Source organism: Lolium rigidum, chromosome 6 (genome assembly GCF_022539505.1).
Source record: "Lolium rigidum isolate FL_2022 chromosome 6, APGP_CSIRO_Lrig_0.1, whole genome shotgun sequence".
NCBI classification, from domain to species: domain Eukaryota; kingdom Viridiplantae; phylum Streptophyta; class Magnoliopsida; order Poales; family Poaceae; genus Lolium; species Lolium rigidum.
The window spans coordinates 74,031,578-74,053,580 of NC_061513.1; the positions used below are offsets into that span (position 1 = coordinate 74,031,578).

Below are 22,003 nucleotides of genomic sequence, written 5' to 3' on the forward strand. Positions count from 1 at the left end.
TTGCTGAAGTTAAACCTTCTTCGCATGCTCTCGCCTCAGAGCACCTGCTGTGCCATCCGCAACTTTAACAGAACCATCAAAATTCAATATCATCCAGCCCGGAGAAGGCTTGAGACTGCTATGCTCTCTTATCTGTGTGGTTTGACACACATCAAAACCCGTAGCAAAAGTTCGACATGCGCATGGCTCAGTCTCGGATATCATGAAGTATTTCTGATTATATATGCTCAGGTCAGATCAATCAATCAACGTAGTAACAATACTTGCTAAGCTGCTTGCCAGAACGCACAGCTATCATACTACATACAAGGGCCAGGTTCTTGCGGTCCTCGCTCATCCAGGCCGCCAGAGAAATCAAGGCCCATAAACGTACGAACTTTGAATTTTGCATTCATGATAACGAGACGATAGCTAATTGGAGGTCTACAGCACCGAGTCAAGCCTGATGATCTGTGGCGGTTGTCCTCCATGACTCATGACAATGAACCACCCATGTCCAAGGAAAATCATTAGGCTACAGCAAATATATTTACAACTTCAGAGTGGAATTACTAATGAAGTTAACAGCACGAGGCATCAGCGATCCATGATTATATGCAAGACTCTGTAGCACCTGACACCCTAAAGATGCATATACTCAGGCACAGGTCTGGAAGAGCCAGACCAGCATCGACACAATGTTTCACTGCCCTAAACACACGAATGCAGTAGTTTCGCTACGTTAACTGCGTGGAAGAAACGTTGCTGCTTCCGTTTGATGTGCCTTGAGATTTTTTGAGCTCTTCCCTGAGCTTCAGAACCTTTTGGCACGTTTCTTTCAGCTCCTTCTTCAGTTTGGCGGTTGCTTCCTGATACTTCTTATCCATCAGCCTCCTCTCTTCTACCGCTTCTTTAAGCCTTCCACGATTCGCGTCGAGCTCTGGTTGCAGCCACCGAATTTGCATACGAAGCTTCGTCTTCTCTTTGTTAAAAGTCGAAGCGTCCTGTAAAAGAAAGCACATTAGGCAACTATATATGCCGTCTACATCACTGTCCAGTCACCGTGCTGCATAATCAAGCAGATTCCGATCAGGAAATGTTTGTACACTGACAAACTATTTGAAGAGGGCAATTATAATCAACTATTTGAGTTGCTTCCAGATTTTATTTCCCGAGATTGCAAAAAAAATCGAGATTGTGCTTCCGGATTTTAATGGCATGACACTTAACACAGATGCAGGGTTATCCATGTTGAAACATTGTGTGATCCGTGAGATTGTAATAATCAGAATGTTGTAATAATCTCATACTTTATGGTAATAAAAAGCCGTATGCATCAATTGATGCAGAGGCTGGGATGACCCATTTCGAAAAAAAACAAAGATGCAGGGAGTGATATATGGTACACTAAGTGATTAAAGAGGCAAAACGTTTTTCACTTGATGCAGAGCCATCTTTTGAGTAACTGGTAAAGAAGTTAAAGGCACTAGTCAGAACTAGTTATCTTATGAGGACAGCAGCACCAGTTAAAGTAGGTGTCTCGGTATTCCTTCCTAAGAATGGGAACATCAGTTATTCAGGCTATACAAGAAGCTTGGAAGCTAACCTTTCAGTGCAGAGATTGCATTACCAGCTTTCCTGCAGAAATCTAGAAAGCCATTTGATGTGTGATGGTTCCAGCAAAAATCCTAGACCTAAATGTTTACTACTCATTTGTGGCTTCAAGTTATCTTGCAGCCATTTTCATCTCTGTTGTGTTAACTGTCATTTTTAATGTTTTCTACATATCATGTCGACTTTTCCAGCATTCCATCAATAGCATTATGGCACAAATATACTTAGAAATCAGTCCATCCAGTTTGGAACCTTGAGGAACAATAGGAATGAAGGTTCTAGGGTTGGTGCCGATTTTAAATCTTCAAGACGAGGCAATGGCATGGGTCAAGGCAAGAGCAAAAGGACTTAGGGATCTCTTGCCTGTAACCTGGGATGTGCATTAGTACTCCCCTGTTCTGTAAACATTTGTACCTCCTAGGAGGCGTGTACCAAACCCGATCTTTTCAATGAAATGAAACGCAAACACCTCTTTGCATTTCCTCGAAAAAATTTAGTGCACACGTGGGTCTATTCGAATAGCACTTTCAGTGTGCAAACAAGCAAGACATCATTGTCAGAATGCTATAGGCTACTTCCATGAGCCCAGGTATGATCCTGAAAGTTGGAATGCAACATGCAGTAGAATTTAAACTCGTCATTTTTATACGTTTTTTTTTTTTTTTTGCTTTGAGAGTCCTAGCACTACATTTAAAGAAATGCTTCTGATATTCCATATCCAAAAATTAATGAGCACATAAAATATACTCCCTTCGTTCCATAATTCTTGTCGTGGTTTTAGTTCAAATTTGAATTCAAACTACAATCACGACAAGAATTATGTAACGGAGGGAGTAGATTAAAAATGCTGGTATCGAATATATAAAACAGTTGATGTTTCTGTACCAGCACAGGCTTTCCAAGGCTCAATAATGTTACACAGTAAGTAACCAGGTAATCCTTTGGGAAGCTTTAACACTTCAAAATCTGCAGAAATATTCTACCTTAATCTACAGCAGACAGTGATGGGTTAGGCAATGCTTACGTGTTTCATCTTGACTTCCATGGTAGATATCTGACAGCTCAACTCATCCATATTAGCTTTGGCCTGTATTAGCTGCATAAAAGGCACGTAAGAAGCAACTTCAGTTTATTGAAATGACTTGTAACTTGTAACAAATTACAGAATACTGGCTTGCCTTATTATTAGAAACCTCCTTTAAAACTTCTAATTCACTGATGGCTAAACTCATCTGTTCCATTTTAGAAAGTAAGCTATCGCGTTCTTCGGAAATAATCAGTAGTTGCTTGTGAAGTTCCTGCTCAAAATTTGGAGTCAACACAAAAGCTGGAAAATATATCTCCTGAAGTTTACTCCCTATCTTATTGTAATCCATGGACAACTAAGCCATCGCAAGAAACTCTAGCCAATTGTTTCTCAGTAGGAAAAGGAAAGATCTTCAAAAGTGAAACAGCATAGCTGTTTTGGTGATGGTTACTTATCCGTGTACAGTTCGTCCTGACAATATGAATCTATATTTTAAACCTGGTGATCTCAAAAACTGAATTTTCACTAGGAAGAGCAAAACAGACAGAGACTTACATTTTCATCTGCGGCATTATCAATATTTCTTCCTTTGTCCACAAGTTCTGATTCTTTACAACTTTCCCTGCTGCATTAGATAATGTAGCTAGTAAGTTCAATACATCAGCCAATGCAAACAACACAGTGCTCTTATCTTATTGCTTGGAACCTGTCAATGATTTACTCCATAAACTTTTTATGTTTATTATAACTGGAGTTAGCCTGCATTCTATAATTGCTTTCATCACTAATGCTCCAAAGATTCAAAGGAACTTCTCCTAATTTTGGAGCACATAAATCATAGATGTTCATGTTCTGATGTAAGGCATAACCATTTAGATTTGCCCTTTTGTTTATTATCAAGCAGCATTTAAAATATACCGCAAAGTAACTATTCTTAGCTCCATGCGAGAAGTATGGAACCTAAAAACATTAGCAATAGACTATGTGCATTCTATTACATAGCAAGTCCATAGAAAACATATGCACAATAGAGGCAGTACTGTTGTGCATTGAAAGGTGGTTCTAAGAGAAGACTGACCCGCATTTTTTCTCATTTAGGTCATCCTCCACAGAAAGAATCATTTTGCCTTCCAAAGTTTTCAACAATTCTCTACATTGCACCAGTTCTTGTCTCGCCTAGTAGTGCATTGCAATATATCAACAGTGGGAACTGCGAAACTGATAATTCTTTGAAAACGTTGATGAAAAATAGCATGGAACTAACAAGAACTCAAAACAAATAAACAATACGTATATCGGGAAATAAAATTAGGCATCATGCGGTAACCAGTACTTGTTCCTGTAAACCAACATAGGCCAATGGATTTCTAACAAAATAACGCTAAAACAGACAACAAATGAGCAAATGAAGTGATATCCTTCTACAAGTACCAAGTACAGTACAATATGTATAGAATAAACAAAAAGTAACTTGAAAAGTTAGTTTACACTGTCAGACTGAAATTTCAAAGCATATTAGTCACCCCTTCATCTTCATGCTATGAGCTATGAAGTTTCTAACTACCACTGCTTTGATCAGCTGTTCGTCAGTCAAATAATCTAAACTGCAGATGGCATACATGTACAGTTCTCAAAATTTGGCTAACTTGAATCATATGGTATAGTGCAGTTTTCAACTTTTCATAATGTGTTCCAAAACTAGAAAGTATTGAGTTATTCACAAATAATCAGGAGAAGATATCCACATAGCATCTGCAAGCTGTTTGTCGCACTTGTGGATTCGTAATGAATTAGATCTGGCAGGTATATAACCTGTACAATAGGAACTGAAACATAAAATCTTCTCTTCAAAGTACCTTAATCAAATCTTCTGATAATTTGCTATTCTCATCATTGCATATATCCAATTGCTGCTTAGCTTCTAGATAAGCTTTCTCCTTGGATATCCACATTGATCTTTCAGACTCCATTTCCAGAAGAACATCAGTAAGTTGCTGCAATACAGAGCACAAAAAATGAAACAAAATACAGAAAATGCCAATGCTTTCGATAAAACCGTGAAGCTAATTACCATTCCCAAATCTTCCTTTTCTCCTGACAGAGAACTGAGAGAAGCCTCCAGTTTTCTACGAGAAGACTCAGATGCATCTAGCTTTTTGTTCTGCATCATAGATAACAGAAATTTCATGGTGAAAAAAAGTTGTGGTTAGACAAAAGATGTGAGAGATGGGGGGTCTGGCCAAAAATACTTGCAAAGCCATTGTAAGTATACCAAGACAGCAATTTCGTCGCTCAAGGAATTCATTTTTGATTCGGTGGAAGTAAACCTATTTTCCAGGTCTTCATGTTCCAACATCATAAGCTCTACTTTAGATAGAGCTTCCTCCTTTTCTACACTAGAAGTAATTAAAGTTTCTTGCAAAGAAGCAATTTCAGCCTCCATATCAGAAGCATGAATCTCAAGCCTTTGGTACTCCTCCTGAATAAAATGAAGAAACGAGATGCACAGTCAAAGATAGACATAAGCTCCAGTAAATGAAGGACAAACTGCATGCCAAACATCCATCATGTCATAACTCATAATACATACATATGCAACACATAAGCAGAAAATAAGTTACCGGTCATTTTCTGACTATAAGTCAACAACAATATTGGAATGATGAACCTTATCGACCTAAAGAAAGGAGAAAGGGCTTTTAAAAAAAACTTATGACATAACTACAAGGAATGAGACCAATAAACTACTAGAATCCAAAAAAAACTAGGTTTTACTAGCCGATAGCTTGAAACAAGGGATGACATATCCAAGATGGTTTACCCAGCTACTAACTTGTCGCTTTCTCGAACTCATAATCTGGAGACTAGAGCCACATTACGATATGAGGTGCAGTTGGCACTTGGCAGTATGTGTTTGTTCCAGGAGCTGTAGTGATTATGAATACTCTCGATGTAACAATAACATACCAGTACCCCACCAACATGTATCAGGGTGCTTAAGAATAATGTATTTGCACAAACCAAGTAACACAAATTGGTAGGACTGCAACCTGCATCTGCGCAGCTTGATCAAAAAATCCAGCAAGTTCTTCAGGCTTCACATTCAGTTCATGCCTTTTATCAACAGTGAGTGAATCATGTTTCCGTAAATCGCGTTCAAGAAGAGTCCTCTGGTTTTGCAACTTCTTTATTTCTTTGTGTGCCTCTGCTTTTTCACCCTGGAGAAATAATATGGATTGGTACTTGTTAAGGAATTTGGATAAAGATACACCACTGAATTTGAGTACAAACCGAACAAATAACTAAATTACTGAGTAACCTCAAGTTTTATTTTTTCTTGAATATAGTTCTTCAGCTTGTTTTCAGTCTCTCGTAACTTTATTTTCGCTCTGTCAAGTTCCTTTCGGATGGACTCCTTTTCTTTCATCAAAGAAGATGATGACAAGGTTGAGACTTCCTTTCGGAGAGTTAGAAGCTCTGAGAGAATGCTATCCTTCTCCATATCATTTTGAAGAATACAATCCTGAGTATGTAACAACATTAGAGCAGACATAACAAGTTAATATAAACTTGATTTGGCAATAGCTTAAATAAGCACATACATCCATGGACTTCTCACAGCTTTCTAGACTAGACTTCGTCCTCTGAAGCTCATCCTGTTGATCTAGGAACTGTTCATTTAACAGCTTCTGCACTCAATTCAGAGCATGTTAAAATGAGAGCTGCTTAGAATTCAAGTGCCTATGAGATAAGTTGATATATCTACCTTCTCCAATTCAAGTCTTCCAATTTTCTCCATCAATTTTTTTGACATTTTCTCATGATCCCTAATCACATAACTGGATTGTGTTATGTGTCCATAAGCAAGCTCCTTTAATTCCTACAGAAAGAATAATGTCAGACCATTTAGAAATAGAATACTTATAACAAAAAAAACTATATTCAGCCAGAAACACTAATTATGGTACTACATCTCCATAGATAGATCTATATGAAAATTAATAATTGATATACCAAGATTACATAGGCGCCAGATTTTCACCAGACCATCTGCATAGAATTTTCAAATATGACAATAGTTCATGTAATGCAATTGTTCATGACCCACAAAGAAGATGACAGCCATTCATCTACATAAATATTTGTGTAACCAGCATATACAAAAAAAAAAAAAGATCACATTCAACATCTGAATTGCCAAAGCATTTTAGAATATATTAATGAAGTGATATCAATAATTCAGTAAAATATTCACTAACAGTCAACTGAATTTCAAATCAGACAGCCTGTTTAAGCAAATAAAATGATTAGTCGAAGGAGTATGGAGATACTATCATGATCAAGAAACATACAGTTACGTTCTCTGCAATCACAGAGTGATTCTGAAAGAGTTCTTCAATGAAAGAAATAGCACCGTCTACTGAGTGGGTCATTTGATCCATCTGCACAGCTATTCCTTGAGTCTCCATTGACACTTTGCTGAGAAATGAATATGCTAGTTCCTGGAGTTAAATCAAATGTTTCATTCAAGTACACAATGTTGTCAATAAATCAGATTACAGCATCAAAATGGTGCAATAAGATTTGAGAAATGATTAAACATCCAACTTATGCACTATATAAGAAAAAAAAAAGAACATGGCAAGTGGATGAGGATAAGAAAGTACTTGTTTGGATTTTTCAATGGTAGCCAGAGCTGATAGCTTCTCATCAGCAGTTTTTGCTTGCTCTTGTGCCACCAGGGCATTCCGCTGAAGCTGCAACAGTGACAAGAGTACATATATTATAAGAATCAATAGATAATTACAGGGGAAAAGATTCAAATCCATTCTAAATAGCTCTCGTATGATACAAGCAGCATGGAAACATGATGGAACTAATGCAAGGCAGGCAAGCAAAATGAAGTAAGGACACCAATCTCTGTAATAAACATTTTTCTGGCTACTGCGTTACTGTTTGAAAAACAGATCATGTTTAAGAAAAAGGTATCATCCATGATCCAAATCACACAGATCCTATGAGGTTTTTCAGCTAAACAGATAGCAAAACAACTTTACTCTTCTGTATTTGTGCACTAGAATTTAAATCCAAACATGGGAGTTTCAGATGATTGTGGACATGCATAGCAGCTTCACGAGATTGACACTGAAAATAAGGTTGCATAATGCTCTTACTTTCTACAGTGTACAATCCTGCACCCTGATCATCGCCGCTTTACGCCCCCAATGATACACCCCCAATGGCAACCCCAGTGACAAGCAACGGCACTTGGTTTTGTTGTAAAAGGCTTATAACAGTCAACTTTGACGAAATCTGAATAGTCCACACACGACAGCATAGGCTTTAAAGTCTAAAGTCCTGTTGCAGCATCGCACTGTTAGAGTTGTATATAATTTCCATGTATTACCCGTGTATTTTCCCTGCTGAATAAGAGGTTTCGTGCATATTCCCACACCTATACATGTATATATATCGGCCTATGGCCTCATGGAAATATAGGTTGCGTATTTCCTAACACGCACATTACAACCTTTGCTAAATAGATGAAGCTATTCTCGTCATATCTGCTGCGATGAGTCCAAAAGTTGGCTCCAATCTGAGTCAACATGTCAACATTTGACGGCTGGTGGTGGAAAAGGACTAACATTGAACACATTTGTGTATAGGGGTCTATTTGGCAAATTTCGTTATTAAGGGAGCAAACTGAGCCACAGGCAAAGTATACCAAATTGTGTATTAACTCAGGATTTAATAGGTAAAGATACTGATAAACAGAACAAGTCTGACAAGACAACAAAGGTATAGTGCACCAAAGGGAAATAACATACTCCCTCCGATTCACTTGTCTCTAATTTGAATGTATCTAGAACTAAAATGTATCTAGATCTTTCCATAGTAGCGACGGTTAATACGGATCGGATGGAGTATTAGATATGTTTAAATCTCAACTATAATAATAATATAAGATGATTTACCTCTTCATACTTCTCACTGAAAGAAGCCTTCTGCTGAGTTGCCAACTCGAGAACATCATCCAAGTTATTTTGAATCAAACTCTTCTCTGACTCCAGCAAGTTGACCTACATGCAAATTGGGATTTGCAGGAAATTCTTATTGGAAATACATTTCAGAATACGACAAATATAGAAAAAAGACTAGCACCTGGTCTTGAAGTTGTTTAATGACAAGAATGGCCTCCGACTCCCGAGCAGATAAGCCATTAGGGTTGGTGATTTCCTGGCATAGCATGGCATCTTTCCACTCATTAGGGTCTTGGGGTGATTCAGGTACTAACGATCTAAGTTGCTCTTGAACTAATTTCTTCTGTCAAGACGATGTATTTCAAAAATTCAGAAAATATGTGCAATAATGTGGAGATGCTTTCTTAATCAAGCTTCAATGATAAAATGTTGCATTAATAAAAATGTGAGAATCAATCACCTTTATGCTTGGCTTTCTTCTGCTTGTAACATTGAACAAAGCATGTGAATCAGGTAGAGAAATATCTTCATTCCATAAATCACTTGATGAACAACCATGAGCAGGCTCGCTGTAGCTGGCGGGGCTTTCTTGCATTAGCTCTTCAAAGGATGGGGGCATCCCCATGTCACGCTCGCCGCAGCTTCTTGCAGAGCCTTGTTCGAGTTCTGGAACCTGGGTATTTGTAGAGATGCTCAAAAGATATACAATATATGTTGTCTTAATTATTTTGACGAAGTCATGTAGTTCTCAACATAAAAAGAAATATATAACATTTTAAACGGTATGTCATGTATCCATATATAGGACCAAATAAAATGGAATATCACATCTGTAATCTATCCATGACCTAACAAAAAGAAGACCAGTAAAGGCAAAACCCAAAAGAAGCGCATCAAGTTGAATATTTGGGGTGGGTTTTTTTTATATTTCGTAGATGATATAGAACAATAAGCACATGATGCTATTGGTATGGCAACCCAAAAAGAATAATGTACCTTTAGATTTTCAGAATGCTGAATTCAACATGTTAAAATATATACCTCAACATCTAACTGCCTAGACAGGGGTCGAGCACACCATGTTTGTCTTCTTTTGTTCTGTCCAAGAGACAAATATAAAATAATCAAAAAAAATTGTTCCTCTGTCAGGAGGAGACAACTTGTTGTGGCTACCAAGTATTGTGCAACAAGTTGTCAGCAGAAATGAATGTTAGTCGATGGGCCAAAATTGATAGAAAGCGTCACTGAGCAAACCATGAGATCCATACGCAATTTATTACTAGTACAGATTAGATAAAGGAAATGTGTGCTAACCTTACTAGAAACAACAACCCTGTCATCTCTGTCTGAATTTAAGACCAACGAACTAAGATTTTCAATTTTTTTTGCTTGCTGCAACAACCTCTTCTCGCGATGCTCTTTAGCTTTCCTTTCCTCCTCCAACTCTAAAGCAATTCTCTCCTTTTCTAGTTCGCTCTGAAAACGGTAACCAGATTATTTTACGCACTTATAGCCTATAACCAATAATACAGATTATAGCCTATAACCAATAATACAGATAAGATGTGCTTATCAAATAGAAGGGGACCTGTAGCAGTGTGTTCCTCAAATTCAAAACGTCTTCATCCCAGTGCTCACTTTGAGAGTTCTGTGGGCCACAGGTATACACTTTTTCAGGTTCAATATCCATTGACTTCGCATAATTTCATGAATGCATACCTTAAGCTTTGCTCTAAGTTCCTCTATTTCTTTTCTTTGGCGTTTTAAAAGAGCAGCATCCGTCAAAATCTGTACTTGCATAAATAGATACGTATAGAGTAAAGATATATCATGTTAACCCCTTAAGCAGAAAAGGTAGCTTGATTGATTTACAAAAATGGCACTACCTCATTCACTTCTGCACAATTTGTAACACGTAATGCCCTACTGGCAAATTGTAAGCTGCTTTTAGTCTCATCTGCATGGATCTATAATAACAATCAGAAAGATTTCGTAAGAACATATGACAACAAATGAAGCAAATAAGAAAAAAAATGTCAAGAATAACTAATTGCACCGCTTCATTTTAAGCTTTTCAAATATCCAACTTCTACTATAGTATTTTCTAAGCATAGTTCTAGAATATTCACATCACTTTAGGAGCAAATCATTTGAGCAATACAAAGTATGTAGATAATCATTAAGTAAAAAATGGCTAGTAAAAAGATCTAGTAACATATTTCATCTACTAAAACCGACAGAGTTCTATCCACTGCACCACCACCAACACAATACACACATACTACCTCCGTTCCAAAATATAGGTCTTTTTAGAAAGCTAACTTAGCTTTCTAAAAAGTCTTATATTTTGTAACGGAGGTAATAAGTAACATAGTTGTCCATTTCTAACTTGTACCAATGTCCTTAAAGACTATCCCTCAACAATGGTAATTGTATGTGTGAATTTTCTTCAATATAAGCGTTGTGAAAATCAATTTTCCCTTGTGTAAAAGGGTTAACACAGACTAGCCTACAAGCTGCAACCTAATCCCAAAGCTACCATTATGTTAATATATGATGTTTTACACTTACAGTTGTGAATCCCCCACAAATCTTATTGTAATTATTAATGGTATTATTGTAAATTTTATCTTCACCAAGCAAGACACATGAGTACATGACAAGGTAATGCTCCCTCTGATCGTGTTTAATTGACGTCGGACGCTGCCCGCTGTAGTACTTCGATCGCTGCACTCCAAGTAGATTAAACATAATCGGAGGTAGTAGCTGTGACTAGTGAATTTCCCACGATGCAATACCTAAAATTGCAAGGGAGTCCATTTTCATGACCAAGGAGGATGTCATGATGATCATTACGTTGTTTCCACCATCATACGATTAACCACCAAGCAAATTAACAAATTCAAAATACAATCCTAATGCACAAGGGATATTTTGTAGTTCACTGTCCAAATATGTACTGAGTGAATAAGAGAAAACAGGCAGTATCAGATAAGGATGTTTAAATATAGCATACCTGCGCAAGTGTTATATTACAAATGATGGCTGTGTTAGCATTTCCACCTAGAGCCGGTTGCAGTATCCTTGTCAACTTACTATCTCGGTAAGGAACATGCCCCCTGATTATGAAATCCATTACTAAATGAACCCAAAATGGTAAAAACAATCAGCTTGAGTCACTAGTTAAGTTCCTAACTTACCCCTGACCCTTTACACCTTCACTTAATTTCTTGATTACCGTACCAAGAGTCATTAGACTTTTGTTAATGTGGGAACCCTCCTTGAGTCTCACACCCTCTGCACCAGTCTTTGCAGCACGTTCTGAACCAGCTAAGTCTACCAGATTCTAAAATGTGGAAAAACATATTAATTGCAAATCAACAAGGCAAAGCTCAAGGCCAATAACCGAATAAAGTAAACCCTCAGTCCAAGATAGATGATGATTTAGCAAGTTAATGTTGGTTTGTGGTAGGCAACATTTCAATTAGATAGACATGTTTTAGCCAGAAATCAAATGTACCTGTTGATTCTAGGTGTGTTGCAGACAAGTGTTATGTGTATACAGTAATAAAAGAAGTATGCAAAAGTTGAACCAATATTTGGTAATGTGGTATGTGTATGAAGCTAAAACAAGAATCAGACTAACTTGAATAGTAATTAGGACTGAGAATTGTGTTTACCAGGACAGATACTCGAACAGCATCACAAGAATCTCCTGCCTCAGTTTCATCAGCTTTTTCCCGACTCTCAATAACCTGAATAACTTGTGGCATAAGCTATAAATTTTGCTATTGCTTATAGGACAGTACAATGAAGTGTAGACATACCATGCGAAATATGGTATGAGAACGGCTGCTATAGACGTTCATGTTTGTCTCCCCAATATGACGGTGGGCTGCAATTTTGCTATTAATAATAAAAGGTGGTTACTGATAAATTAATGAGATTAATAGTAAGTAAACTTACATTCTCCGAACGATACAAAATCCAAGACTTGTTCAGGATAGGTTACAATTTCCTCTCTTAAACCAGCAACATATATGCCTCTCTACAAATAAAAATATCAATAGAAAATATGAAAAAGAAAGTAGAAGCTATTTTAAAGTAGTGTTAGTTATTTGATACGAATAATAAAATATTTACCTCGTAGTTCTCATGAATCTGCAATTTTCGGTGTTCTGGGACAAGAAGGTCATTTATCTCTTCATTATAAATCTCCATATAAGACATGCGAACAAGAAATTCTCTGTCCATATGCTAAGAATTATAAAAATTAAGTCAGACAAATTGCGCAAAAAATAGACAATGAAAACTATAAGCAAAGCCCAATAAATAGTGTATAATGTACGGAGGGGATTTCTTATTAAATACGGTGGTCAAGAGTATTTTAAACAGCCTTTGCAAAAATATGAAGCAATCCTCATTAGCCTTTAAGAACAGTTACATCTGAATTTCTTTACACTATAAAATTGTATCATCATAAGAAACCCATCAATAACATAACATGTCATAGCTGTCAACCGTCCAGATCCATACATAACTCGCTTGGCTCTGATCTATAGATTATTTAAAGCACAATATGGCAGGGAAAAAGGCATGCTAAAAAAATCCTCAAAAAAGAAAAAAAAATAGCCCATTAATCTGGTGGATCCTCTTTCTACATATAAGTAAACCACAGTCGTTAATTCTTCACGATCGTACCTAGACAGACACAGCTAGCAGATCATCATGATTGTTCCTAAGCAGATCACAACTAATAATTGATCTCATGCAACCTCAACTCTAATATAAAAAGGACTCAAATAGATAAAATATTCCGCATGCAAAAAAAAGAAAAGGAATAGCATGCACCATGGAGTTCTCATCCAACGTGTTTCTCTCTACATGTATGTTCCCTTTTGATCGCCTTCCGAAAAGAATTTCATACTGCAAACTTGGTGCGAGACATGGACTTCCTAAATTCACAGGTCTCAAGATATTGTTAGATATTAGTCATGGTTCATTGAGTTTATCGCAATTGATAATATTATTATGTAACTTCACCTAAGCACCATCCGCGTTAATTTCTAGATGCACTGTGCTCAAACCACCGACTGGCTAGCAATCTGAACATAAATTTTGCGCCTGTCAAAATATGGTATTCCCTACAGATAGCACCACAAATATTTCTGTGTGGGTTCAATAACCTAAAGATGATTACATCGTTTTCCGCACAATTGTGCAAATTGCGTTAGTGACAAACTGACAATTGCAGACTTATAGATGATACTCTAATAGCTCAATGTACTAAGTGTCTGTTTGCTGTAAGCAATGCACAATTCACACTAAGCAGAACAAAGATTGTCTGCTGAGTAATGGAACATAGGAATCACCTCTTGTATACTTCGAAATAAATCGTGAACCGCAAGCGGTATAATTCCAGGTTCATTAGCAGATCCTCTCATTGTATAGGTCTTTCCACTGTTAGTTTGCCCATAGGCGAAGACAGTGCCTGCCATACATGGAAAGGGAACAAACATTTTATCAATGCACATATGCTGCATGAATGGTTGAGAAAAACTATTTTTGAAACAGCTCGCGCGATCTATCTAATAAACGAACAATAAATTTAAAAAGGCAAAGGCAAGAATATTGTGGAAGTATTATGGAACTAGAGCTTCTATTATTAACCAGAATTCGGAAGTTGTGCGAACGAAATGTTTACCGTTGAAGCCTTGCACGGCAGAGTCGACGATGTGCTTGGTGCGGGCCCCGTAGACGTCCGCGGTGCGGCACTCCTCGCTGAAAATCTCGTCTGCGAGAACGAAATAGAGGGCGAACCTCTCAGTAAGGCCGCGGCCTCAGGTCAAGCGGCGGGAGGCGAGGGTGTGTGGGGGGGGGGGGGGCGGATTCCTCACCGAAGTCGAAGCGGGTGGAGGGCTGGGTGGTGAGCGCGACGGCGTTGCCGGAGATCCGCCACGGGCTGCTCTGCGCATCCTCCGCCGAGAGCGGCCTCGCGCGCACGGTGACGTGGATCCGGTCCATCGCCGGCGGCCGCGGGTCGGGAGGGCTCGCCGCCGGCCCGGTGCGCGGTGGCGGTGGGGTTTGGGGGCTCTGGGAAGTAAAGTGGGGAGTGCCGGAGTGGGGAGTCGGATTTCGTGGGTGTCTGCGGCCAATTTTGGACGCTCCCGCTCGCTCGGAAAGAGGTGCTGGGCCTGGGCTCACTTGTCCGTCGGCCGGGATATGGTGGCGTCTACGGTCTACTCCAGAGTTGAAGCCCAGGATTGGCGTGAATGGGGAACAAGGCCATCTTCTCTCTGCTTTCTCTCTGCTCCCTGAGTCAAAAAAACAAAAACAAAACAAAAAACAGTAGCATTTCATCACTCAAAAAGAAAGTTCAGCACCACCGTTGCATCCCCTACATGCGGGGCTGAGGCAATGAAGATCTCTCTTAGAAGTAATCAAGAGAGAAGCAAATGATTGAACTGTTCTATTGATGATTCACAGTTTACATATAAGGGGAAGGGACGCGAATATGATCACGTTAGTTCGAAGAGGTGTGAGAAAGAGTTGTGTCTGTTGACCAACCAACCAACATAGAGAATTACATAGGGGGATTATCCCTTTAATTAAATTCTAACACTCCCCCTAATTCTTCCTTGTCCTTGTGCTTGATCATCTTTGGAATCATTTCCTCTAAAAATCCTGTAGAAAAAATATGAGGAGAGTAGTGTGTATGATATGTTGCTAAAACTCCTTAAAAACCTAGTAGGAAAAATAAGAAGAAAATGGTACAACATATAATGGTTGGATATGCTGTTAAACTCCTTCGAAACCCAGTGGGAAAATAAGGAGAAAATAATACAGCATATAATTTGTATTGTCTCTTTATTAACTCGATATGAGAAGGACCTTGTAAAAGGGGAAAACCCATAGAGTTTAGAGAACAATATATGCCGTATATACTTTCCTAAAAACCCCGGTGGGGAAAACAAAAAATATGACATATTATCTTGTGTTGATATTACCTCATTAAAAACCTTGATGAGAACCTGTATAGTAAACTCATAAATGGAAAAAGAGTATAATATGATGCTTTGAACATGATTGATTTAGGAAGGTACTCCCCTGATTCTTGCAAATTTGGAAGACGTCACATACCAATTCCATAAAATACTTATGGAATGGTGAAGTTGGTAGAGACTTCATGAGCAAACCAACGAAATTATCGCATGATTTGACTTGCAAGATGTTTATTCCCCAGCTCTTACGGAGTTCATGAAGATAAAACAAACTAGGGGCAATATGCTTTATGATATTGCTCATGATGTATCATGTTTGCATCCATGCAACACAAGCGATATTATCTGTGTAAATAATGATTGATGGTTCAAGAGAACCAATACCACATGGCTGATGTATGTGGTTTATCATTCCATAAAGCTACACGTGTGTACGGGGCCTTGTATTTTAGAATGATTGGTAGGTATAGTCACCGGAGTCTGTTTTGAAGACATCAGTGGAGTGACACTTCTACCATGTAGGTACACATTGTGGGAATCATTCAAGTAGCCAACATCAGTGTATTCTGATGAAGTTACAAGAATATGTCAAGTAATGTGTGGTGCCTTGGAGATATCGAAAGATATTATTGATTTCCAACCAATTGTGTTGGTGGTCCAATGGCACTGAGATATGGAACTGTTATCACCAGATTTTGGCTAAATCAGGAGGTGGGCCGCGATCGAGATGGGCTTGGGAGATTACATATGGAAGAAGTATGAAGCGGCCTGGCACGAAGGGTTTTGGGCTGAATTGCCCGTGTATCTTTACTTAGTAGTTTATTATAAGAGATAGAATCTTAGTCGTGCACGGTTTAGTGCACGCCCACATTAGAAAGTCCCCTGGACTATAAATATGTACCTAGGGTTTATGGAATAAACAACAACTCACGTTCAACCCCAAAAACAAACCAATCTCGGCGCATCGCCAACTCCTTCGTCTCGAGGGTTTCTATCGGGTAAGCGACATGTCGCCTAGATCGCATCTTGCGATCTAGGCAGCACAAGCCCCACGTTGTTCATGCGTTGCTCGTATCGAAGCGCTTTTGATGGCGAGCAACGTAGTTATCATTAGATGTGTTAGGGTTAGCATTGTTCTTCGTTTAAGCATGCTTACGTAGTGCAACCCTTGCATATCTAGCCGTCCTCACGCCTATCTCAGGTGTGGGGGCGGCACCCGCTTGATCATTATTTAGTAGATCCGATCCGTTACGATTGCTCCTTGTTCTACAAGGATTAGTTTAATATCTGCAATAGTTTGGCCTTACAAAGGGGGAGGATCCTGTGGCACGTAGGGTGGCGTTCGCAAGTCCTAAACGGGATGTTCCTAGGATCAACTTCATGTTGGTTTTTTGGCCTTGTTTAGGATCGGCTTACGAGCACCGTGCGTGGCCATCCGGCCCAACTCGGAGTAGGATGATCCGATTATGTGGTGAAAACCCTAAATCGTCGTAGATCTCATTAGCTTCATCTTGATCAAGCAGGACCACCAAGTATTCGTACACCCGTACGGATCATGGGTGGATCGGCTCTTTGAGCCGATTCACGAGATAACCTGAGAGCCGATCGAGGCTCGTATTTAACGTTTACATGTATGCCCTGCAGGAAACTAAGCGAGGCAATCTCATCACCTTCCCGACCGGTATAGGTCGGGTGGCACGCCCTTGCACTTCGCAACGCCGCGTGTGACCAGAAGAGCATTGCGGGCCGTCGCTCGGAGGGGTCTCAGCCAGCCGCAGCTCTAGGCTCCCCCCGGCTCTACAGTGTTGACAAGGCCGCTGCCCGCCGGTGGGTTTTGGCAGTCAACACATTCTGGCACGCCCGGTGGGATCAAGGCAACCCTTGGAGCCGAACTCATCGGCTCCACTGAGAAGACCCGGCCGCACGGTATCGGGCTTGGTAGGAACCCACGCCCGGGGCCCGGCGTCGACACGGTGGATCTCAGCCACCTCATAGATCGGCCAAAGTGTTCCTTTGGTGTCAATGTGGCGGGGATCCGCAAGCCGCCATGACAAAGGGAAACAGAAAGCAGCCACTCCCGTGGCAAGGAAGGATGAAGAGGGGGCCGATCCGCGCGGCCAACCCCGAGGTGAGGACATGCGGTACTCGGCAAGGAAGGGAATAAAAAGCATGCGGTATCAACGCCCACACTCCAAGCACCCTCTCGGCAAATACGAGCAACACCAAGACCGACGTCGGCGCTACGACGCCGACGATGAGAGGAATGTCCGGTCTGATGCCGAGGTCGGAAGGTACCGCCAACATGGTAGAAGCAACAAAAGGTACGGCCGTCGCGCCGAAGGGAGGCCAAGGGGACGGAGTGACATGGATAAGCACTGGGACTGCCCGTTTTTCAAACATTGCTGGGACTCAGGGATGAGCCGATTGCCAACAATCGAGGACTGCCCAGAATGCAAACAAAGAAAGAAGGGTGCCGCTAACGTGTCTGCGTTCAGCCGGCTAGGGCCTTTCCCGCATCGGGACAAGCGTGCCGAGTCCCCTCAGATGGAAGATCTCGAGGAGCTAGAGGACGACGAGTGAAGAATACAAATATCGTCGATCCGGATGGTACCTCGATGGGCTCAGCCATTCCCGAAGCAAAGAGTCCAGCGTCCGCAAGGGTTGAAAGAAACTGAAAGATTATATCTGCGCACGCTAAGGAGGGCACGGCCCGATCTGGCCGCCAAAATTCTGCGAACCTTGGACGAGGAAGGTCAGCCACGAAGAAACGAGTGGCGCCCCGAACAGAGAAAAGCCGATGATGAAACATCGGCTGGCACAAATATGGTGTTTATCCTCCTTCGGAGTTCAATGCCCCGAGTTTAGACGAGACCTCCGTGGCACAACTTGATTGCGGCCCACGGCCGGTTATCTTTGAGAAGCCACGAGACAGGAGCTACGAGCATCCGAAGGCCCTGTACTTACGAGGGTATATTGATGGGAGGCTCGTAAACAGGATGCTCTGGTGGACACCGGAGCGGCGGTTAACATCATGCCGTATTCTATGCTACGTCGGCCGGGACGCTCGAGTTCGGATCTAATCAAGACCAACGTAACGTTGAGCGACTTCAACGGCCAAGCATCCGAAGCACAAGGAGTTCGAATGTGGATCCGACCGTAGGAAGAAAAACCATCCCCACGGCGTTCTTTATCGTTGATAGCACGAGCGGTTATGCTGTTTTGCTAGGAAGAGATTGGATCCACGCCAACTCGCCGCATTCCCTCCACGATGCACCAATGCCTAATACAGTGGGATGGGGATGAAGTAGAGGTCGTCCAAGCCGACGACTCGGCCGAAGTTTCAACGGGCGGCATGAACGCATGGGAAGCAGCGGGCCAAGAACCCCTTTCGGGCATCAAATTGGACGACCGCGAGCGCATCGATGTGACGAAGGGAAGGGTTAAGCTAGTTTTATCCACCGGCCCGACCATGTAGTATAAGCCAAGCAATGTGCAAGTCGGTGAGGCTGATCCTTGTGATCGGCCCCAAGGATCCGTGAAGGAACATTACAAGACCTTCACCGAGCAAACAACGTGGAGGCCGATTCCGATGATCGGCCGGGAATATCCTCACCCACCATTCTGCCTGGATTCAACATGTTATCCAACAGAGCCGATACCATCAATTCTCTTGACAGAATCGGCTCGGGGGGGCACCTAGGTATATAAAATACGAGGGTGTGCAACAGAACCATTTCATCTTCTGTTGATGGGTATTGGAACATGGGGGGCCGATATACAAGTCGGCCGGAAAAAAAAAAAAAAAAAAAAGGGGTTCGAAAAATTTCAGGCATAGCCGATGCAAGCAGTGCATCGACTTAAGAGCGAGAGGGGTAGTTCCCTCCAAGAGTCCGGAGAGCGTCGAAACACGAAAACGTTCTCACCGGAAGTTGCTTCAGCCTGCCGAAGATGATGAGCTGATCCGATCGGCAAGGCGCAAGGTTTGGACTAAAGAAGCTCGGGGAGGGCGGCTCGTCCCGGAATTCCCCCATTCTAAAAGAGCCGATGTGTTCTAAATCGGTTGATACGGCGTTGTGAGTTAGAAACCAAGGATGATTGACGTAATCAGCTCGTTGCTATTCTCACCTTGAAGGCCCGGGGGGCAGCTCACTTTGAAGGTCTCTGCTCCGGGGAGCCGATCTCGTTGGGATCGGCCGAACTCTGCACCGCAAGTTACCTGAAGAACGGTGCCTATGTTGCAAAATTATCATAGCTTGCTCGGATCGGCTGTATGGACCCTCAACGGAAGGGAGGTGATCGAGCTGGCGGCCCTACGGGATAACTCTTTTGGACAGGGTTGGGCCCGCCCGAAATCTCAATGGTGATGATCCATCCTTTACCCTCGCCGTGGCTAAGGCTCGGGGGCGGCTCGCCCTCGAGGTCTAACCAACTCTGTCAAAATGGGCCCGCTCTTCGTGTCGGCTCGTTCAAAAGACGGTGTTTATTGTAGAGGGAAGCCGTCGGAGCTGGACGAGCGAATTCGGAGAGAATAAGGAAGAGGAGACTCGACATTATCTCGGGAGTTTTGCCGCTAGGTCCAACATGTCATCTTGAATGAGATCCGTGGATTCGCGCGAATAAGGCTTGGACTTGTGTGGCAAGGAGTTTGGGTCTAGATGGATCTATCTCGAAATCTAGTGTGGGAGGCCGGTGCGATGCCATCGGCTTGTTGGGCATGGTCTAGTGTGGCAATCGGCGAGAATCGGGAGGGGAGACAATCGGCTAAATTATCATAAATGGAATCGGCAAAATCGAGTTGGGGAATTTCTTCATTGATGAGCCGGATTTCTTACGAGAGAAGAGCTGATTGCCCTCAAAAGAGAAGACCAGGGGGATACATTGCCCCGTCTGCCACTCGCTAGTCCTATGCTAAGACCCTATCTAGGGGCCGCTGCCGCCCTCGTCGTCGCTCGCCGTCCACCGTCGTCGCCACCGCCGGTGCTACTCCCCGCCGGCTCGTCGTCGCCGCTCCGGCGGCCGCCGATAGGACCCTCGTCGTCTTCGTCCTCTTCATCGGCGTCGTCGTCACCGCCGACGTCGGCCGAAGTTCCCGGCCGGAGGTGGCGGCGTTTGGCCGGCGGCTCGTCGGAGGAGCTGTCTTCATCCTCCTCCTCCTCTCCCTCTTCCTTCACCTCCTCGGAGGTGGTGAAGTCCGCCCAGGAGAGACGGTCATCTTCGCTCTCCTCCACTACTTCCTCATCAGCAAGGAAGCGGAGGTCGCTCTCCCCGTCGGTTTGGGATTTGTCATCCTCGGACCAGACGGAGGAGTCATGGTCCTCTTTGTCCCACTTCGTCGGGGCAAGGATGTCATACGCCGCTTGTGTACCCCACGAGGGCGTCGACTCTCGGATGGGAGAGGACACGTGGGAAGGATCCGATGAAGAAGAAGAGGAAGAGGAAGAGGACATGGTTGCAGGGGAGGGTTTTTGGAGCACTACCGCGGAAGGGGTAAAGAAGAGAACCGTTCGTTGTGGCCAAATAAAAGGAGGTGGGGGTTTTAATTTCCGAGCAGTTCTCGAGGACATGGTGCCAAAACTCGTCAAATCGTGCGAGAGAAGTTGGGAAGGCGAGTCGTCATGATAAGGCGTGCCGCGACAGCTTCCGCTCCGTCGTGACACGACCCCTCCGGGGAAAAAGCGAGTGGTTTTGGAATTATCATCACCAAAACCAGGGGGCATGTGTTATCACCGGATTTTGGCTAAATCAGGAGGTGGGCCGCGATCGAGATGGGCTTGGGAGATTACATATGGAAGAAGTATGAAGCGGCTCGGCACGAAGGGTTTTGGGCTGAATTGCCCGTGTATCTTTACTTAGTAGTTTATTATAAGAGATAGAATCTTAGTCGTGCACGGTTTAGTGCACGCCCACATTAGAAAGTCCCCTGGACTATAAATATGTACCTAGGGTTTATGGAATAAACAACAACTCACGTTCAACCCCAAAAACAAACCAATCTCGGCGCATCGCCAACTCCTTCGTCTCGAGGGTTTCTATCGGGTAAGCGACATGTCTGCCTAGATCGCATCTTGCGATCTAGGCAGCACAAGCCCCACGTTGTTCATGCGTTGCTCGTATCGAAGCGCTTTTGATGGCGAGCAACGTAGTTATCATTAGATGTGTTAGGGTTAGCATTGTTCTTCGTTTAAGCATGCTTACGTAGTGCAACCCTTGCATATCTAGCCGTCCTCACGCCTATCTCAGGTGTGGGGCGGCACCCCGCTTGATCATTATTTAGTAGATCTGATCCGTTACGATTGCTCCTTGTTCTACAAGGATTAGTTTAATATCTGCAATAGTTTGGCCTTACAAAGGGGGAGGATCCTGTGGCACGTAGGGTGGCGTTCGCAAGTCCTAAACGGGAT

The 22,003-nt window shown here is 42.2% G+C and overlaps 1 protein-coding gene across 1 annotated transcript; it reads right to left on the reverse strand.

Moving 5' to 3' along the window:
• Window positions 1-552: 552 nt before the first annotated feature.
• Window positions 553-14,625, reverse strand: LOC124667740 (kinesin-like protein KIN-7I). Its single transcript, XM_047204994.1, has 30 exons — window positions 14,499-14,625; window positions 14,306-14,395; window positions 13,974-14,092; window positions 12,745-12,858; window positions 12,568-12,649; window positions 12,429-12,496; window positions 12,282-12,356; window positions 11,802-11,947; window positions 11,618-11,720; window positions 10,488-10,568; window positions 10,321-10,389; window positions 10,190-10,249; window positions 9,916-10,077; window positions 9,643-9,699; window positions 9,062-9,274; window positions 8,783-8,944; window positions 8,596-8,700; window positions 7,288-7,377; window positions 6,973-7,122; window positions 6,387-6,500; window positions 5,940-6,143; window positions 5,671-5,838; window positions 4,893-5,099; window positions 4,692-4,781; window positions 4,477-4,614; window positions 3,699-3,796; window positions 3,176-3,245; window positions 2,772-2,891; window positions 2,618-2,689; window positions 553-983 (listed from the first exon to the last, which is right to left on the reverse strand). Exons 1-30 carry the CDS (start codon window positions 14,623-14,625, stop codon window positions 717-719), a joined length of 3,621 nt encoding a protein of 1,206 aa, XP_047060950.1. The 3' UTR covers window positions 553-716.
• Between the last annotated feature and the right edge of the window lie 7,378 nt (window positions 14,626-22,003).